We start from the raw sequence: 13681 nt of genomic DNA, 5'->3' as shown, positions 1-13681 counted from the left end.
ACAAGCTGGAATCAAGATGGCTGGGAGAAATATCAATAATCTCAGATATTCAGATAACACCACCGTTATGGCAGAAAGTGAAGAGGAACTCAAAAGCCTCTTGATGAAAGTGAAAGCGGAGAGTGAAAAAGTTGGCTTAAAGCTCAACATTCAGAAAACGAAGATCATGGCATCTGGTCCCGTCACTTCATGGCAAATAGATGGGGAAACAGTGGAAACAGTGGCAGACTTTATTTTGGGGGGCTTCAGAATCACTGCAGATGGTGACTGCAGCCATGAAATAAAAGACGCTTACTCCTTGGAAGGAAAGTTATGACCAACCTAGATAGCATATTCAAAAGCAGAGACATTACTTTGCCAACAAAGGTCTGACTAGTCAAGGCTATGGTTTTTCCAGTGGTCATGTATGGATGTGAGAGTTGGACTGTGAAGAAAGCTGAGTGCCGAAGAATTGATGCTTTTGAACTGTGGTGTTGGAGAAGACTCTTGAGAGTCCCTTGGGCTGCAAGGAGATCCAACCAGTCCATCATAAAGGAGATCAGTCCTGGGTGTTCTTTGGAAGGACTGATGCTAAAGCTGAAACTCCAATACATTGGCCACCTCATGGGAAGAGTTGACTCATTGGAAAAGACCCTGATGCTGGGAGGGATTGGGGGCAGGAGGAGAAGGGGATGACAGAGGATGAGATGGCTGGATGGCACCACTGACTCGATGGACATGAGTTTGGGTAAACTCCGGGAGTTGGTGATGGACAGGGAGGCCTGGCATGCTGCGATTCATGGGGTCGCAAACAGTCGGACATGACTGACCAATTGAACTGAACTGAGAAGCAGGGAAGTGGAGCTGGGGTGAGTGTGACAAGGTGAAGCTGTACTCTTTACTTAAACAGGGAGCTATTTAGCACACCCACTGACCAAGGCCTGGGGTCAGCTGGTGAGAGATACAGAGCTGAATTGATGCTGATCCTGCCTGTGTGGCCCCAGGTTGGACACTTCCGACTCCAAGAGGACTTGCACAGAAAATCCCCAACAGTGACCTCCAGGTCATCAGACCAGCAGAGGCCACGTTAACACGGCCAGACAGGGAAGCCAGCGGCTGTGCAGAGCCTTCAGGGGAAGGCCATGTAGGAGGAGGGGAAAGAGCCAGCAAAGGCACAGAGATGGAGTGGTACAGAGAGGAGCCCTCCACGTGGCTCAAGCCCTGACAGACCTGATGGGAAGGAAGGCAGGAAGGGGACTTGGTGCCAGGGAGCCAAAGGGCTTGCTGGCCAGGCCACAGAGCCATGCCTTTCACCTGTTTTATAAGAGCTGGCATAATCTGAGAGCAAAAGGAAGGCTTTAGAGCTAAACAGTGAAGTGAAGTTAATGAAGTCACTCAGTCGTGTCCAACTCTTTGCGACCCCATGGACTGTTGCCTCCCAGGCTCCTCTGTCCATAGAGTTTTCCAAGCAAGAATACTGGAGTGGGTTGCCATTTCCTTTCTCCAGGGGATATTTCCAACCCAGGGATTGAACCCGGGTCTCCCGCATTGCAGGGTAAAGCACACACTTTACCATCTGAGCCTCCAGGGAAGCCCAGGGAGCTGAACAGAGCTGAGACCTCAAATCTAGGCCTCAGCTGGAAGACCTTGGGTAGATAATGAGCTGACCTGACCTGGGTGACCTACCTGTAATGAGAGATGGTAACAGGGCTCGCCTTCCAGGATGGTAGTGACCATCACCTGATGGATATAGTCTCTTTCTTCACCCTTGCTTTGGGAAAAGACTTTCAGAATTTTGTGCCAGGACCATTTGCTCCATTTTCTAGAACAACCGGATTAGTATGGTCACGGCTGGCCCTCATACTAGGCTCTACGGCTTGATGCCTCGGAATGCAGATGTTTGGTCTCAGTTCGAACATGAACCCATAAAAAGGCAATTTGTTACTAGGTCGGGAGGCTAGTTCAGCCCTGACAGAGATCCGAGGAGTGAGGTTTCACAGTGACTCCAGCTTTGCGAGCGAGAAATATTCAATAAGGAACTTCCCCGTAATACAGAGTGGGGGCATTCGCCACACATATTCAATATCCATCTCTCGGCAGAAGTGCTGGAATTCCTCTGCCAGGCAGAGTTGCTTTTCAAAGCAACTTTACTCCACTGCCGCTCTTTTACTGAAGCACTTGAACAGTGAACAAGTTATTTTAAAAATTATTTGAAGTCAAACATTCACTGGATCACCCTGGTCTCGTTTAACTTGGAAAGCTACTTTCTGAGGGTTTTGGGGGAAAAAAGAAAGAAAGAATGGCCACGGCTTAAATCAGAATGTGGATAGTATTATCAAAAACTTATGTTGCCGTCTTAAAGTCAACTGGAGATACTTTAAGATCCAAATAATTCCAGAATTCTAGAGTTTCAGAGAAAGTATTGTCATTAGTTGGACATGAACGTGTTTGGCTGTCACCATTTCACTTGCGAATGTTGTGCTGACCTACCGGCTGGAACCAAAAATGACTGTATCTCCAAACCGTCTGAAAGGGGAACAAAATGTTCTTTGGGGACCTATTAAAAAAAAAAAAAACAAAACCAAAATACCCTGTGGGGTATCATGTAGACAAGAGAGGGTCTTTTCAGCTCAACTGTCCTACATTTGGCTCATATACAGAATTCTCCGAGCTATCATTACTATGAACAGACTACTTCCACCCCACCCCCCATAATACATAAATTACAAACAACCCAATGACATGGGAGATGGGCTCCTGCAATTTTAAACCCAAGACCTTCTAGTCTGCAGAAAGAATTTTACTACTAAGTGAAACCAAATCCTCAGCATGGATCAAGAATCCTGCAGTTTTTGTCCCTGGCTGCAGGTAGATACCCCAAACAGGAAAACACACATAAACTCCAGAAAGGAGATGACCAAGGAGCTGATACTGGCCCAGAAATGATCAAGTATACAGAATGAATAAAGACTGGGGGGAGGAGGAGCATGCAAATGTGAGTATGTGAAGAAGGTAGTAGATTTCAAAATCCCTCATCTCTTGGCTAAGAAAAGACAATGAAAGCCCCAACACAAGTCAAACAAATTGAAAATTGCAGCTCTTCCTGAGAATTCTCCCCCTTTATCCCATCAGGGGTAAGCAGAGAAGAACTGAATTACTCAGGCTGATAAGGGCTCAGCCTCCTCTGTCCAAGGCGAAGCCAGGCTATAGGTAGTTGAGTCACAGCATCAGATCCTTCAGATGGTGGGATCGGACAAGTGGCATGGCCTGTGACCTCTGAACATGGCTTTTTTGGTTTGTTTGTTTCTATTTCCCATTACTCTACCTGACAGTTTAGGCTTCAGAAATCTTGGTTGCTGCATATGACCAGTAGGCAAGGGAGTCTGGCTGCTTCAGTGCCCTTCTAGGAGTTCAGAAAACTATTCAAAACCACAGATCAACAGTGACACTAGAGCAAGTTGAAGTCTCCTCCAGTGGCTACTTTGCAGGACAAGACACATCTGGGAATGTGTTTGTTTCCTCACTCTGAGGTTTTAAAAGAATCAACATTGATATCTCGTAAAAATTTCATCCAGATCTTGATGATGTACCATCAAATGATTATTTTATCAAATTCTTTTTAAAAAGATGAATACAATAACAAAGTTCCATATTATACACATTTCCACTGCTACTAACCTTTCTAGATTAGTAGATTCATAGTTGAATACATATAATGCGACTACCCAGGCATGGCTATTTTTTCCTATAATTTTCAGTTTATTTTATGAGTCTTAAAAAAAAAAAAAAGGCCCCCTCAATTTCCCAAATTATCTGTTAAATACTGTGTCCTTCTTTTACCCAAAATACAAATCTTGACTAGCTAACTTTGATCACAAACACACTTTGGGGGTAAGTTTCTCAAAGTTAAGTAGCTAAATGGTACAGAACTATTTTATTAGCAAATCAATTATTTAAAAAAAAATCCTCAAAACTATAGCAAACGAAAAAAATTATACCCATATTCATTTCAAAATGGACAGAAAGGCTAGGCAGGAGTGTAGTCTTCTTAGGAGAAAAAGCAAACAAAAAAAAATTCACTTGGTGCCTTCTTTATGGCATGAAATATGTCCTTTCCTTTCCGGTTTGCTGACCACAATTTGATGTGTTGGAATGCATTAAAAAATGTAAATAAAACACCTCCTCCTCCTCTCTCTCTCTCTCTCTCTCTTTCTCTCGGCAGGTCTTTTTTCTTAATTGCATTTCTCCCTGGCACAAGCTTTATAAAGAGAATCTCAGTTTGCTCTAAGGCTCAAATGTATACAAACCAAACACTTCCATAGCCTCCTGTTCTGCAATTCCTCCAAAACTTCACATTCACAAAAAGGGCGATGTCTCTCAGAAAGTCTGTACATGACAAAGCCGACTTGTAGGACAAATACGGGCAGGGCCCTTAGCACAGAGGGGAAAAGAGTAGCATTTGCCCTGCCACAGCGATCTGGAAGTCAATGTGTAGACCCCGTCTAGCACTTGGGTAACCCACCCTCCAATCCACATTCCAATGCTTATTTATAGGAGACGATATACTAGCAACAAATGAGTGTATGCAGACTTAAAGGTGTTTCAGGTACCCTGGCAGCCCAGGGCAGTCTCTAAATAGTGCTCTACAGCAGCTCTGCATCCCCCACGAACAGCCCCTCACTTAGAAAGACCCCTGTGCTGGCCCAGTGCTGTCATTCATGTCCAGCGATTTTGTGCCCAAGGCTGATTCTCTACCAAGACTGAGTGATTTTTTTTTTTTTTTGCATCTTAATGGCTTCTGTGACATGAAGTCATTTTCCTGGTAGCATCCTGAAGTGATACCTAGATTTTTAACACCTATTTGTGTGTTGGACTAAGACAAGCATTTAATAACATGCCAGTCAGTCCCAGCTCTACTTAAGTGTCCCCTCAGCCAGGCTGGCTTAAAGAAAGATGACAGAAAATGTTCTTTAATAACTATGGTTTATCCATTTCTCTCAGATAGTAAGTGGCACGTTCTCACCTCATTTGCAGCTTTTAATCCCAAATGGACATTGCTTTTGAAATATCCTTTTTCGTTTTTTTTTCTTTCCTTCCTTTTTTTTCTCCCCGAGGCTGCCACTTGAAAGTTGAAATCTAGCAAGAATGTAATGGTAGGTGCCAGCTTTCTGAATTACAGGGTGACTGCCTGAACTGATCCTAAAAAGCAAGTGTCTTTTTTATACCGCATAAAAGGCTGAAATGTTTACATATCAAAAGGCTATAGGCCAATTTCTGTCAAAATTACACATGAAGTTAAGCAGTACAAGCAATTTATTTAAACACTAGTCATTGTAGAAAAATTCAAAACCATATGCTCTTTTAGCAGTTTTTCACAAATGCATTTGACCCATGACTTGGCTAGACATACAAGCTTCATAATTTACTCTAAATTTCAAATCCCCTTGACGTTTAAATAAAAGATCCTCATTAATGAGGTTTACATGAATGAAAACTTTAGAAGCTGATATCGGTTAGCGCGGGGCTTCGAAAACCGTCTGTGCAATCGCTCTAATTTTCAAATGACTGACTTTGCTAATCATTTCAAGAGAAAGTTCCACTGAGAACAAATTATCATCATTTGCATTCTGTGATTTGCAAAAGCAACGGTGCAGTCACTTTGAAACAAACTTTGGTAAATAGCTCGCCTGAAAGAGAATTTCTGTAACCAACCCTGGAAAACTGGAATTTTTTTTTTCCCTGATGCCTTGGGAACGCGTTACTTTTCGATACCCTCTTCTTCTCCCCCAATGTTACGAGTTTTCCTAACACCTTGATAATTTCATCCTCAGGGGCTAGGGGGGTTTATATGGAATGTTCCAAAACCTCTATCAAAATTCAGCTAGTAAGCGTTCCTAAATCCGACTGAAAGTCAGAGTCCCAGCCCTCCTAAGCGCTGCTTCTTAGCCGGGTGGCATTTGCCTTCGTGTTCAACTCCATCCACCCAATCTCATACGGAAAATCCCCTGGGGCTCCGGAAGGTGTCCTCCAGGGAGCCGCAGGGTAATGGAGCTGGTTTTGAGCACTAATTTCGAGACTCTGGATTTTTTTTCTTTAAGTCTAAATGTAAACAATAAAACTGACAAGCTCTGTGCAGACTGCGCGGGTCTCTACTCTGCGCCCAAGGCGGCAGCCGCATCTGCCCGTTGTGCCTAATTCTTCAGACTCGGCTAATTCGCCCTGCGAGGGGGCTACACGCTTTTGAAAAGGACACGCCAGCTTTTTGCACATGCCACGAAAAAGCCTACTTAAACGCATCCAATTGTGAACTCTGCTCTGTGACCGGGCAAGAGACTGAAAGAAATAAGAAAAGTTCCTGGAACCGAACCGTAAGAAGTTGGGGACCACAAACGCGTTTTTCTTTTTATAATCGTGCGTGTGTGTGTGTAGTGGAACAACAGTTTTCCCCATGATGAAAATATCTTTGGGCAGGAGGAGATACCCAGATGCACATTCCAAACTTGGGCACTCGGTTTTAAATCAGAGAAGCAATTTAATCCACACTCTGTGAATCAATCTAACGATGACCACAGTGCAAATGCATCTTGAGAGATGTTGAACCGCAAATACACCTTACCCATGTGGAATCAGCTGATCTAGTCTTTAATATTTTAAAAATGAAGGCTATTACCAGGGCGACTGACTCTTCAACAAACACATCTTCATAGACTTCTGTATGGTGATTGCTTTGTGTGAAATCGTGTTTGGGTGATAATAGAGAAAATCAGGAGCGTGTTTACTGCATTTCCGACCTAAGCTCTGGCCGGCCGCCTCCAGACGCTCCCGGTCCTCCCATGCTGAGCGGTGCTTGCAGGGCGACAAACAATCGCTTAGCAACACGAGGCGGGCAATTTGCGTGCGTCGCATTTGTTATTCCAATTGCACCGGTCAACAGGAGCCTACTGATTGTTTAGTGCGCGTTGTGGACACTTGTGGGTTTCAGCCCGCAAAGGAGGCGCAGCGCGGGCGCAGCGCCCCTGACTGCCTCCCTCGGCTCTCGCCTCCCTACCGACTCAGTGGAGCGTCTTGGGATTGAGCGGAAAGCTGGAGGAAGAGGCCCCGTCCCATGGGGTGAGCTCCCCGAAAGCCCGCTGCATAACTGGAGCGGAGTGACCCTGGAGTCCCTGTGACTTCTCACAGTAAAGCCATCACGCACTGCAGGACAGAGCTTTCGCACTTGCATTTCCTCATCTAAGACCCAGCTCCTACAGACACCCTGCCCTCGGGTGGGGGCAGGGACAGCACACTCCTTTGTCCCAGTGAAAAGTACTAAAAAACTCCTAATTCCACCCCAGGCTCCTTGGCAAGCGGGGGCAATTGCCCAGCCTCGTTAAACGTTCAGGTCGTAAGGGACCCAATGAATGTTGCCATTGGCTCAAAAACTTAAAAAAAAAAAACAACCCTGAGGCCTGGAGAAGGAGGGTTGAATTGCAAGGTGGCAATGTACGGTCTAGAACTCGGAAGCTCCAGACTCACTTGCTCTTACCACGCTCTTCTTCCAGGAAGCGGATGGCACAGTGGGAAGGCTACAGAAAAGCAAGGGGCGAAGCTTAGGGGTTTGCTAAATCTGATTATTAAAGAGAACTCTGTATCCAGCAGAAGGAGGCAAGACCATGCTATGTGTTGCCAGTAAGCGGGGAGGTTGCCTTATTTAAAAATTCGGAGGCACTCTGAGATCTGCCACTGAAGTCTCCGCGTGGTGCTGGTCTCAGCACCTTTGCAGAAACCCACAAGGAATATGCCCCGCTTTCCCACTGTGCTGCGGCCCATGCCTGGTTCATCAAAGGTAGTAAAAGATCCACGCATGCACGCACGCGTGCGCACCGCCACGGGCGCCTGGCCACGAACACGAAGGCACCCACAATACCTGCTGAAGTTGCAACATCTAGCTGTGTTCCATCATTTGCCTAAAATTAAACTCGGAAAAGGCTGACTGGGAATATATGTGCCTGGAATCTACCTGATGATTTTTAAGTCTTTACGAACGAAAAAAATAAAATAAAAATGAAGCCTCCATCACTAGTTAGTACAAGAGGAAGACATGATGTACTTCTTTACTTCTTTCCCTAGACTTGACCTCTCTGAAGGGAGGGAAGGGTCCCACACTCTTTCCTCTGAGAGCAGAGTTTATTGTGTCAAAAAAAAAAAAAAAAGAATCCAGCGCCTCCCCAAATTGACACCCATCTCTGTCCTACCCTAATCTCCTCCTACAACCACTTCTAAATTGGCTCAGCGCTCAAAGAAGCACATTTCTCAAGGCATGAGTGGGTGAGCGGATGGGCATGAGGGCGCCAAGGTCCACCCGGGGAGGCCTAGGAGGAGAAGCGTCGCCGCCCAGCTTCTGCGGATCAGCGCCGCGCGCCTCCAGAGTTCTGCACGCGGGCCGCACCAAACCTCCGCGCAAGCTGTCCTCTGACCCGAAAACAGCAATTGTCAAGTACCCTTTTCCCCTCTGCCCCAGAGCCGCCAAGGAGGCAGGCCACATACTTAGCCTTATGGCGGCGACTTCAGACACCCTTGCTGGGGCCCCAGGTTAATTAGGCAGTAAGAAATAGAGAAAAACGGGCGTGAGTTAAAGTCGACCTTCCTTCGGAAAGCCCGAAGTGCCCGGGTACCCCGCGCTAGGCAGTCTCGCCCGGGCCGGGCACTACTCCTTTCCCTGGAGTGGCCGGAGTTGCCTGCGCAAAGGGCCCAGAAAGTAAGGCTCTGCCTTGCGCCGGTGTCAAGGCCCTCGGGTGCCGCTTTCAAGCGGTGCGCACCGTCTCCTACCTTTTCGCAGGGCGCTCGGCCGCCCGCGCTCTGTCGTGGACCGGACGCGCCTCCAGCAGCTCCGGCTGACGGGGCCGTGACGCGCCGAGGAGCCTGCAAATCACGGTGGCCGCCTGCCGCGAGCAGAGCCCAGCTTCTGTCAGGCCACCGGGGCCCAGGGAGCCCAGCTTGGGCCTGGTGGGGGAAGGACAGCTCGGGGGTGGGGGGATCTGTCTCAGTCAGAGAGCCAGCAAGTCAAAAGGGGAAACTGCGATTCATTTGCTGGGAAAGGGGACAGAGAATCCTGAAGTCCCATTTTGGGGATTTTGCGTTGAAAACAAAAACAGTTAAGAAAGAAGACACTCTACTTCCGAAAAAAAAAACAAAAAAAAAGCACACACCCACAAAACCACAAAACCTATTGACACCCACGCAGGAAGCAGTTGGAAGCATCGCTTCTGATTGCTGTTCTGGGTGGCGAATTTTAAACTAGTGGATGAATTTGGGTCTCCGCTGTGTAAGGGCCTAAGGACTACTATGCTATGCTAGCTTTCAGACCCAAAGTGACTACAAAGAAAAAAAAAAGCATATATGTGTATGTATATATATATATATATACACACAAATAATTAAGAATCACGGTGCACTTCTTTCGTCGTTTTGTCGTTACAAATTTTGGCGCTTGCGAAAACGAGGGGTTTTTTTTTGTTTTTTTTTTTCTTTTTGAGGGGAGGGCTTAACCAGTTCCATTCGGGAAAGAATGTCAAGATAAAAACCAGAGGTGAAGTTAGGCGGTCAGTGCACGGGGGCCGAAGCCAAGAGCGGAATTTCAATCTTGCTTGATTGAGGCCACAGCCTCACATTTTCTAAAACAAAACCAATTCCGAAAGGAAAAGGAAAAAGTAGCCTCAAAGTAAAACTAGCCACAATGAATTTGAGTTTCATGCAGAGGAAATCGCACCCAATAAGAGGACCCCCAAACTGAGGGGAAAAGGTGGGGGGCGGAGAGGTCGAGGAGGGAGTTGTTAACTGCGGCCCTACGGCGGAATTAATGAGATTAACCGGCGCAATTAGGACGCCAGCCCAGCTCCGCCGGCCCGCGGCGGGACGGCTGAATGGAAAAGATTAGGTTAATTTCATTAATTCGCAATCCACAATCTTTTTTCAGGTCCCCGTAGCCCCCTTTCCTTGGCACCTCTTCCCCTCCCCCTTTCTTCAAGCCCCCCACCCCACCCCCACCCACCCAAAGGAACAGAAAGGGCCAAATCTGGTTCTGTTTGTCATCTGCATATTACCAGGAACTAAATCCAGGATGACGTCGACTCAGTATAAAACCAACAAGAGGTTCAGCTGGTCTAAGCTCCGTCCTACCCGCGGGTCGAGTTCGGCGAACGCTGAAGCGAGGGGCGGGCGGGCGGGAGGAGGGCGACGAACGCAGGGGGCGGGGAGGGGCGCGGGGCTGCGCGCTAGCCGGCGCTCTCTTTCGGTTTAGTCCTCCACGGGAGGAGCGGGGACCCCCCCCACCCCCACCCCCCCGCCTCACTTGGAGGCTTTTTTCCTCGGCGCGTCCCAGCCGCCCCCCGGTCCCGGCGCGGGGCTCGGGGATGCCCGCCAGCATGTTCAGCATCGACAACATCCTGGCCACCCGGCCGCGCTGCAAGGACTCGGTGCTGCCCGTGGCGCCCAGCGCCGCGACTCCCGTCGTCTTCCCGGCCCTGCACGGGGACTCGCTCTACGGCGGCGCCGGTGGCGGCGCCTCCTCGGACTATGGCGCCTTCTACCCGCGCCCCGTGGCCCCGGGCGGCGCAGGCCTCCCGGCCGCGGTCGGCGGCTCGCGCCTGGGCTACAGCAACTACTTCTACGGGCAGCTGCACGTGCAGGCGGCCCCCGTGGGCCCGGCCTGCTGCGGGGCCGTGCCGCCGCTTGGCGCCCAGCAGTGCTCCTGCGTCCCGACGCCCCCAGGTAGGGTCGCGCCTGCGCCGGCCTCGGCCTCGCCGGCCCTCCGCGCTCCTCGGCGCCCCGGGACGCGGGTGGGCGGCGGCGTTTGATTCTCTCACTTGCCATCGACTTTTCTCCTCTTGCAAACCTGCCCCAAAGCCCCGTCTTTGGGTGGATCTGGCGCAGGCGGTTGCACACTTGCTGCACACTTTAGGCGAGAGTTAGCAGAAAGTGTAACCGGGCGTGCGTGGGGGAGGCTGGGCGTTTAGGATTCCCCTAACCCGCGTTGGGAGTGTGCGAGTGGACGCGGTAGCACGGTACGCACCCCCCCCCCCGCCGCGTTCCTTGCACCCTGCTTTCTGCGCACCCCACGGTTCCCCGCACCCGCTGGCAGACGTTTTTAAATCCAAGTGGGTCGCCGGCGGGGCGGGCGTGTGCGCGCGCGCGCGCGGCGGCGGCAAGGAAGGCGGCTGACCCCGGACGCCTCCCTCTGTCGTAGGCTACGAGGGCCCCGGCTCTGTGCTGGTGTCCGCCGTGCCGCACCAGATGATGCCCTACATGAACGTGGGCACTCTGTCGCGCACCGAGCTGCAGCTCCTCAACCAGCTGCACTGCCGGCGGAAGCGGCGGCACCGTACCATCTTCACTGACGAGCAGCTCGAAGCGCTGGAGAACCTCTTCCAGGAGACCAAGTACCCAGACGTGGGCACCCGCGAGCAGCTGGCCCGGAAGGTGCATCTCCGCGAGGAGAAGGTGGAGGTAGGCTCAGGACCCCGCCGGGGCGCGCCCTCTCCAGCGAAATAAGCTCCCCTCCTCCAGCCGGGTATGCTCGGCTCTCCCTGGGTCTCCCGGCTCTTTGGAAACATCCCCGGGGCGGCCCGGAGGCTGCGGGAAGGCGTTTTAGGCCCAGGAAGTCGAATGAAAATACGGAAGCGGGAACCGGCCCCCTTCTGATGGTGTGCGCTCCGGGTCCCCCCGGTTCCTTGGGCGAGCCCGGGGGGTGCCCGGGCCTGGCGGGGGGCGGGGGCACGCCTTTGATCCTCACCGTTGTTTTGTTCTCCCTGGCGCAACAGGTCTGGTTTAAAAACCGCCGCGCCAAATGGAGGCGGCAGAAGCGGTCCTCTTCCGAGGAGTCGGAAAACGCTGAGAAGTGGAACAAGACGTCGTCGAAGGCGTCGCCCGAGAAGAGGGAAGAGGAAGGTAAAAGCGATTTGGACTCGGACAGCTGACGGCCGCGGGCCGGCCGTGGCCCTTGCCTAAACTCGAAGGACTTGCACACCAGACGATGCTACTTTCTTGCACACGCGCTGCCTTGCGGGAGGAGGGGGGTGGGGGTCGAGGAAGAGGAACTGTAAATAGTGTACCGTCCGAAGGGTGGGCGCCTGGGGTCGGGCCGCCCCGGGGCTTGCAGCCCCGAAGTCCAAGGCCGCCGGCGACTCGCTCCCCACCGTAGTATTTATAGTTAAATTAACGGTGACAGTACAATAAAGTGACGGCGATGTAGACGGGCCGCATTCTGTATTTCCTACCCCACCGCCAGCACCATCCGAGGCCCCCGCCCCCCCCCCCCCCCACACACACACAAATTTAGTTAGTCGGTAGCTTCCAAAGGAAAATTATTGGACAGTTATGATCTGCCTCCAAAAAAAAAAAAAGGGAAAAAGACAAAAGAGAGAAAAACAAAAAGTCTGGGTACGATGGTCGCAGGACCAGGTGTCCTGGTTTACACTTCCTGCGGAGGTTTCCAGGCAGGGTAGAGAGGGGCATTGCCGGCTGCCTAGGGGAGGTGTTGTCTTGGAGAGGAAGCAGCCTGGGGTCCTGTTCTCCTCGCCCTCGGGGATAGTCAGGACCTTCTCTCTCCTCGCTGCCGATAGATAGGGTAGCCGATAAGAAGGATCCTCTCTAGCTGAGGGATCCGAGGAGCGTCTCCAGAACTCGCTTAGCCCTTTCAACCAGCCCTGGAGCTCCCCAGAAATCCCCACAAGTAAGGCGGCGGGTCCCCATGGAATTAGGCACGCCCTCTCCCGAGAAACTTTCCTGGATCTTTCCTGGTCGCTCTCGCGGCTCCCTTCCTCCCTGTTAAGTGTTTTTGTCTCACAACCCGGCCGGGAGGCTGGGAGCTGTGCGCCCCAGAGCTCAGTGGGGACCTCCGCTGCGCGGCCCTTCGCGCTTCTCAATGGGAGTTTGGGATGACTCTGTGCTCCTAGCCTCAGTTGGTCACAGACTACTGGGCTCAAGATGAGCCTCTGACTTTCTCTGCCGGCTGTCTTGGGTCTACTCCCGATGGGGCCAGAAATGGAAAAGCCCGCGAGCGGCTGGAGCCGGCGCTGGTCAGCAGCTTGGGAAGGCCTAGAGCAGCTTGCTGGTACCAGGGAGGCGCTAGGGATGAAGATGAGAGCCTGCCTTCTGTATGGCTCTCCAGAACATGGGAAGGATGGAGTGGAGGCCGAGGGCCAGCAGGAATAGCTTTTAACGTGTTAAACTTTATTGGTTTTGAGCTAAATGCCTTTTATAGGAAAGGAAGCTAAGGTTCAGAGCGTTTGCCTGCTGCCCAGGAGGTGAGCTTGTCCCTTCTCCTGGGAGGCCTCCAACAAGGTCCCTTCACTGGGAGGCTGTGCATCCTGGCTGGGAGCACAGCACGTGTAAGAGTTACAATTTTTCTTTTCTTTTTTTTTTTTTTTTACAAGAAGCAGTAGTTTTTCCCAGCTTTTTGGGGGAGGGTTTAAAAGACAGAAGTGACTCCTGGAGCAGGTGAAAGCACTTAGGATATATGGGCTCCCAAGCATCACCTTTCAAATAAAGAGAATCCCCTACCATGAAAGGGGGTGGGGCAGGGAACAATATGGAGACCAGGTCTGCCTCAAGGGGGAAGATTGCCTTGGTTTTTCACCAGACTATTATTTGTGACTTTGGGCAAATGATGAACCCCTCTGCACCTCACCTTCCATGACTGTGAAATGGGCACAGCAATGGCACC

General features: G+C 50.7%; 1 protein-coding gene across 1 annotated transcript; it reads left to right on the top strand.

Moving 5' to 3' along the window:
* The first annotated feature begins 10370 nt into the window (after positions 1-10370).
* On the top strand, positions 10371-11933 carry GSC (goosecoid homeobox). The gene is made up of 3 exons (NM_001192386.1): positions 10371-10728; positions 11204-11463; positions 11778-11933. The coding sequence occupies exons 1-3, from the start codon at positions 10371-10373 to the stop codon at positions 11931-11933; spliced, it is 774 nt and encodes a 257-aa protein (NP_001179315.1).
* Positions 11934-13681: the final 1748 nt, after the last annotated feature.

This window comes from Bos taurus, chromosome 21 (assembly GCF_002263795.3).
Source record: "Bos taurus isolate L1 Dominette 01449 registration number 42190680 breed Hereford chromosome 21, ARS-UCD2.0, whole genome shotgun sequence".
Lineage (NCBI taxonomy): Eukaryota > Metazoa > Chordata > Mammalia > Artiodactyla > Bovidae > Bos > Bos taurus.
Note: the sequence above shows the minus strand (reverse complement) of the source record. Positions and strands in the feature narration are given on the sequence as shown.

Coding starts and splice junctions, on each gene's coding strand:
- GSC (NM_001192386.1), top strand. CDS start 10,371: ATGCCCGCCAGCATGTTCAGCATCGACAACATCCTGGCCACCCGGCCG. Junction 10,729..11,203: donor CTGCGTCCCGACGCCCCCAG/GTAGGGTCGCGC, acceptor CCTCTGTCGTAG/GCTACGAGGGCCCCGGCTCT. Junction 11,464..11,777: donor TCCGCGAGGAGAAGGTGGAG/GTAGGCTCAGGA, acceptor CTGGCGCAACAG/GTCTGGTTTAAAAACCGCCG.